Genomic DNA, 7,228 nt, shown 5'->3' with positions numbered 1-7,228 from the left:
GGCCCAGACCCATAACTCTCGCGGTGAAAGCAGCGACTGAAAGATAACCTTGTTTGTTTTTACTGCCAGGCCATCTCCCAGGCTATGTATAGCGGTCTTCCACCTTCAGCACGTCCGCCCGCGCACACACACACACACACACACACACACAACACACACACACACACACACACACTCCTGCACAGACACACACACACACACACACTGCTACTTCTTATAGGGATTGAAAGGTGAACAAGGCTCATCCAAATATTGACAGTAGTTTGTGTGTGTGTGTGTTGTTTGTGTGAGGGTGTGAGGGGGGGGATATGACTTCATATAACCAAAAGGTTTAGTAAATATAATTTGTTGCCTTGCGAATGCCCTCGAAGAATCTGTTCCTTCACACACACACACACACACACACACACACACACACACACACACACACACACACACACACACACACACACACACACACACACAGTGGGCTTAAAGGGAAGCTTCACGTTGGCCTATTGATAGCTGTGCACAGATGCCGCATGGACACACACTCCCACACACGTTTGCACACCTCTTTGATGTCATATAAATGTGGTCTAGTTAGGTGTGTGTGTGTGTGTGTGTGTGTTTGTGTGTGTTTGTTGGGGGGGTGTAGGGTGTCACTGTCCCAGTTTTGTCACAGAGAACAGGAAAGGAACGGGACAGTTGATTCTATACGGTTTATCGGAACAGTTAGACAGACACACAGACACACTTACACACACACACACATACATGCACAGGACTCAGTAAATTGCTATAAATTTACATTTAGCCTAAAGACATTACACTTACTGTAATTTATAAAGGATACGTATTTAATTGTCATAGTTTTCAATTCAGCAATTCAATTAATTAACTGCGTTATAATCATGTTTACAACCTCAATGTCTGCAATAATAAATTATTAGTATTATTAGTGTAATTTATAAAAACGTTGTATTATAAACTCATTAAATAATTTATTTTAAACACATAATGGTCATGCAGAGACAACTTCACTGTCCCCGTGCACATGTTGGCACACAGAGACACACGCGCGCACACTCACTCACTTACTCACACACACACACACATATGTGAACAATTGGTAGCACAGAGAGACCAGTGGTTGGTGAACAAGTCTTTGCAGCAGCAGCACAGACACATGGCAGATGTTTGCCCGGGGCGTACGTTATTGGCCAAATCACTCTAACATGTGCTGCTGAGATTGAATGGGAACTCTGTGTGTGTGTGTAGGTGGGTTTGTCTGTGTGTGTGTGTGTGTGTGTGTGTGTGTGTGTGTGTGTGTGTGTGTGTGTGTGTGTGTGTGTGTGTGTGTGTGTGTGTGTGTGTGTGTGTGTGTGTGTGTGTGTGTGTGTGTGTGTGTGTGCATACCCTGCATTTGCGCGGAACCTTGTCAAGGCATATACATCTAATGCCATAAAAAAAAGACCACACACTCTCAAACAAACACACATACACGCACACTGACATTTTTGACATATGCTTATCTTCTGCAAGGGCATTCCCGACCCTCTGAGGCATTCATGCATACCTTACATGTTCCCATTCTTGGCCTCTATCCCTCTAACACACACACACACACGCACGCACGCACGCACGCACGCACGCACGCACACACACACACACACACACACAGTGTGCAAGAACCTGCCATCACCGTAGGAGACAAAGACAATCTGTTTGCAAGGACGAGCCCCAAAGATATTGTTTATACACCCCTCACCTGTCTGTCTGTCTGTCGGCCTGGTCTCTGTCTGACGGTCTGTCTGGCCTCTGCCTGTCTGTGTTTACGTTTACAGGAATTCAAGAGGTCGCCCCTACCCCGGTGTTCCAGCCGCAGTACAGCATAGGTAAGGCGCTCCAGAGAACACCAACAGACTCCGCTGCCTGTGGGTGCGGGAGATCATTAATTTATATTAACGCTATCGTATAAATAGCGCGAGTTCACTTTGTATACAAAATAGACAGCACTACGGGAGTTTCTGAGATTCTTAACTTCATTTTTGGTTAGTGATGGCCTATAAATTATTCTAATTGTGCTTACATTACATTACAAGATCTTGTCGTTTTCCTTGATCGTAATTGGCATAATTGGATGCGACCCCATGCCAATTGCATTGTAAATGATAGCATGAGTTCCCTCATGCAAACATACTCGGTGTGTCTCTTGGCCTAAGTAAACATGTACAGTGGAAATATGGTATGGGGTTGCACCTTAAATTGGAAAAGCCCCTTTATTCTTCCAGCTGCCGTCATGTTTTCTGTTGCGCTGTAGACGCGCTGGCCCCTTAGCTCCCTCTAGTGGACACCCACGGAATGTTCCACCTGTTGTGGTCAGGCTCATCTGTTAGTTATGTGATACAGTGATGACAAATAGAAGCTGCCATATTGTAATTAGGCAAGGGGACATGTGCCGATGTGTCGGACTATGATACCTACTTCTAATTTGATCCCCTCGCTGTGTGTCTCCCCTGGCTCTCTCCCACTCCCCCCCCCCCCCTCTCTCTCTCTCTCTCTCTCTCTCTCTCTCTCTCTCTCTCTCTCTCTCAGCGGAGGAGTGTGTTTCTTACTGCCAACCGGCTCAGCTTGAAGTGAGGATGAACTTGGACACCTACTGTCTCAAGGATTACGGTCAGTCCCGTCTCCTAACACAGTCCCTGTCGAAGATCACTCTCACGTTCTCCGACAACTTTCCTCTAAGGCTGTGCATGCAGTTCAAATGGTTTGAAGTGATGCTCAGAAATATGTATTATTTAAATAACATACAAGAAATAAATATCAACGTTTCCTCCCAGGAGTTATGTTTTATTAGCCATCTGCCAAAATGTCACCCGTGTCTTGTTGTTGTTGTTGTTGTTGTTGTTGTTGTTGTTGTTGTTTGTACATCACGCCAACCACCCGTGTGGGCGTGGCCCTCTGTCTCCCCCAGTGTTGAAGATCCAGGTGAAGGCCATGGAGCGCTCGGGCCCCTGGTGGCAGTTCTCCATCGCCGTGCAGACCGTGTTCCGCACGGGGTCCACGCCCCGCGTCCGCAGGGGCCCCCGGGCGCTGTGGGTCCCCGACCGCGACCTGGGCTGCGGCTGCCCCGCCCTCCACGTGGGCCGCACCTTCCTGCTCATCGGCTCCGAGGAGGGGGGCCGCGACTGGGCCCCCGGGGAGAGCCGCCTAGTGGCCGACCGCTCCACCACCGCCCTCCAGTGGCGGGACCACTGGAGCCCCAAGCTCAGGGGCTTCCGGGGGCAGGACAAGAGGGGCCGTTGCCCCCCGAAAGCCCCCCCCCACCACCGCCACCACCAACGGCCACACCGCCGCCCCGTTGAGCCGCAGAGGGGCTACATCCCGCCGCATCTAGTGACGGGGGGCGACGGCGGCGGAACACACGGACCACACGCGCGCTCGGAGGAACCGGCCCCCGAGAGCGTGGAGAGCGTGGAGAACGTGGGGGGGACGGGCGCGAGCGCTAACGTCCGCGACGACACGCCGACCTCGCCGACACCCGAGAGCCCTGAGCTGTGGACGTTCGCTGTTTCGGCCCCCGCTAATCCGTCCCCCGCTGATTTGGTCCCCACGAATCCCGTCCTCCTCACAAATCCGGTCCCCACAACTGGGGTCCCCACAAGTTGGGTACCCACTTTGCTGTGTTCCAGCCGACCTCCCGCTGTGTGACAGGAGACACACACACAGTCCCCCACACAGGTACCATGTGGATATCAGATGTGAGAATCACGTAAAGACACACGGTGAAAGACATTAATAGAGGATAGTAAGTTATTTGTTTGTTTGGTGTTCGTCCGCAAGAAAGGACGATGAATCACAGCATTTATTTTGAGTGGCTGTTTATTATTTTTGGGGGGACTATAGCCGAATGTATTGTGATGTATCCACACACACATAGAGCCACGCACACACGCACACGCACATGCACACGCACACCACACACTTACAAGCCTTGGCAGGGAACTCAGAATGTGAAAAAGTTTCTCTTCGGTAATGTCAAGGGCTCTTTTTAGAGTTGGTCATTTCATAAGTACTATATTTGACAGTTGACAGGAAATTAAAATTAAAATGCCAATTAGTTGAATTCAGGTCAAGACAAAAGTGCCAAAGAGTATGTCTTATTGACATGTATTATATTTAACACTGATTTATTGATGATTAAGTTTTGGAAATAGAGCGTCAATAAATGTATCAATAGAACTTTCAAATACATTTAATATATAATCAAACACCTAACAGTTTAGCCAAAGAAAGCCAGAAATAGAACCGACTTTTCTACCTCACATTTGCAATGGTGTTTGACTAAAGATGAGCTGACGCAGATTATTGATCCAAATAACTTTCAAGGTAAAATTCTAATAGTTCAAAATTATGTTTTTTAATATAATGCTACAAACAAAATCTATACACTGATCTTTTCTTCTTCTTCTTCTTCTTCTTCTTCTTCTTCTTCTTCTTCTTCTTCTTATTCTTATTATTATAAAAATATAAAAATATATTATATTATAACAAAATATAAATTATTTAATTATTTTAATTTCATTAAATCCACGTTCTTACTAAATCTTGGGTGTCTTGGACATGTAGAGGAAAATAATTTTGAATTTTCTTTCTTTCTTTCAAGCAAGCAAGTATTAGAGGGTTCACATCTAGTAAGAATGTCACAGACTAATAGATTAATAGAAGGTTAAAGTGGAACACATGAGTGATTTGTGTCACTCTGCTGTACCCCAGGCCCGTCAAGCCTCCAACAGCTGCAGTGTATTCACGGGTGTTTGGCGAAACGCGTTTCACAGCAAAGAGATATGGCCAGGAATGTCCAACACCTTGTGCACTGTAAAGTTCACGTGAATAAAATCGAAAAAAGCATTGACTTACAAAGAAGCCACTTTTTTCCTGCCACCTTGTGTCACCTATATTATTTTGCCCATTATGTGTGTATATAGAGTTGCAAAGTTTGGGGTCATTTTCACAACTTTTTATTTTTATTTTAGTACAAAACAAGCCTGACAAAAAACGATAGTTTTACCCCTTATGTTTCATTTGACAAATCAACAGTGTTACCCCTTATGTTTTTTTTCATGACGACAGTGTTACCCCTTATGTTTTTTATCATTTTCACAACTTTTTATTTTTATTTTAGTACAAAACAAGTCTAGCAAAGGGAATTAAAATGACAGTGGAAAATAAACCAGATGGGATTCGAGATCTGGAAGCGTACTTTGGCAAAAACAATAAATGTCCGCTTTTATCACATGTTTAGTGCATTGTTTCATTATGTTCACATAACTATGACTTCTAAAATGTTTTTTCTTTGTCTTATTGCAAGTTCGGTTTTGACCATAAAACATAACTTACAACCAACAGTTTGCAATAGTATCCAGCTGCAGCCCCGGAGAACAACACCCTGGCGTGACAGAACATCCAGGCGGGACGGATGTACTGTGGCTGGACGGAAGTTACCTCCGATTAATTTAAATCTGATGAATTTAACCGCGGGTCGAACCAATGATGAAAGTCTTCAACAGCGGATGAAACAGGACATGAAGCAGTACATTTGTTACGAATGAGATCAATCTTATTTTAGATTTCTGTTGCCTACTGTAAAAACAGAAGAGATCAGTCGGAGTCAATTGCGAATCCGATAAAGTTGGATGGAAGCCAATGAGTTGGATGACACCTAGGATAATCCCTCAAACCACAAATCTATGAACAAGATATGCATTGAAGTAGAAACATCTATTTCCCTTTGATATCAAAGATGTTTTTCCACTTTGATTTTGCTACAGTTTCTGGGCGATGTGATGTTTATAATGAAAGACCAGTTCAAATAGGATTTGTGTCATTGTTTTATATATATGATGTCTAGATTGTCTGCGGTATTTCATTCACGGCGCTACACACTTGATATGAAATGGCTGGAGATAGAATATTGGCCTTCCTTCAAAGGAATTTTTGAGATTACGCAGAGGTATATGTAAATTTGCCTGTTTTACCCAGAATGAGACGATTTGTTTAATCCCAAATTCATCATTGTGCGTCAGGAAGGGGAATTCCCCGGGTTAGCATTTGCTTTCGACAGCCGCATCTATTGATTTGCAGAGTTATAGTATCCTTGCTCTATCTTACTTGAAACAAACATCAGCAGGATTTGAACAGTGGTGCAGTGGAGAGCACTGTTGGATAGCACTCTGGAGACCAGGGTTCAATTCCTGTTTAATGTATGTTAATTAATTAAAGGGTAAGTCTATAAATCTAATAAGTCTATAAAGTCTGTAATGATATTTCTATTGAACTGATTGATATAGCCTCCGACCTCAATATGATCCCAACCTCCATGGGGATGTGGAGAGAGCAGTTGGCTGACACTCCTGAGACCGGGGTTCAAGTCCAACTAATGATCTCTAATGTTTATTTCTATGTCATGTGAGTTGTAAAGACAAGTCGAACCGCCATCAACAAAATCGTCAAATCATCAAAACTCAGACGCAGGTTCGAGTCCCAGCTCACAGGGATTAAGAATTTGGTCATCCTTTCTTGCTGAGCCTAGATTCTGTTCACCGCTTAGACCCAGGGTTTAAGTGCCCTGATGGAGTAAGTACCTTAATGGACACTTCTTATTTCTAGACTGTGTGAATTGTAAAGTCAAGTATAACCTCCATAACATCCTGATCTGCGTCTTGGTGGTGTGGCGGTAAGCGCTGTCGGTTAATGCTCTGTAGATTCTGGTTCGAGCCCCCGCACGCAAGGCTAATAAGAATGACGAGCTTTCAGACACTATGTAGGTTCAGGTGCCCTGCTCAGAACCAGGGTTCAAGAGGGACTGTATTGGATACATCTTATTTCTCTATCATGTGAATGGTAAAGTCAAGTATAACCTCCAAGCACTCTCTGGTAAGCGTCTTGGTGGTGAAGCGGTCAGGGCTGGTGGTTAACGCTCTGTAGACCCAGGTTCGAGTCCACGCACGTACGCATGGCTAAAAAGAATGTTGAGCATTCAGACACTATGAGACACACACACGTCCACCAGAGGTACGTTAATGGATACATCTTATTTCTCAATCATGTGAATGGTAAAGTCAAGTATAACCTCCAAACATGTACTGGTAAGCGTCTGGGTGGTGCAGCGGTCTGGGCTGTTGGTTAACGCTCTGTAGACTCAGGTTCTAGTCCCAGCTCATACAGCCACCCGAGGTACCTTGAT

At 44.9% G+C, this 7,228-nt stretch overlaps 1 protein-coding gene across 1 annotated transcript in view; it reads left to right on the top strand.

Annotated features, from left to right (window-relative positions):
• Positions 1-5,280, top strand: part of LOC132445737 (netrin-1-like) — a 17,991-nt gene extending 12,711 nt beyond the window's left edge. Inside the window, 3 exon segments of the mRNA XM_060035853.1 lie at positions 1,631-1,877; positions 2,578-2,658; positions 2,957-5,280. Of these exon segments, the coding sequence (XP_059891836.1) occupies positions 1,631-1,877; positions 2,578-2,658; positions 2,957-3,693 (1,065 nt within the window). The 3' untranslated portion in view covers positions 3,694-5,280.
• The last annotated feature ends 1,948 nt before the right edge of the window (positions 5,281-7,228 follow it).

This window comes from Gadus macrocephalus, chromosome 17 (assembly GCF_031168955.1).
Source record: "Gadus macrocephalus chromosome 17, ASM3116895v1".
NCBI classification, from domain to species: domain Eukaryota; kingdom Metazoa; phylum Chordata; class Actinopteri; order Gadiformes; family Gadidae; genus Gadus; species Gadus macrocephalus.
The sequence above is the reverse complement of the archived record's forward strand: the minus strand, read 5'-3'. Positions and strand labels throughout refer to the sequence as shown.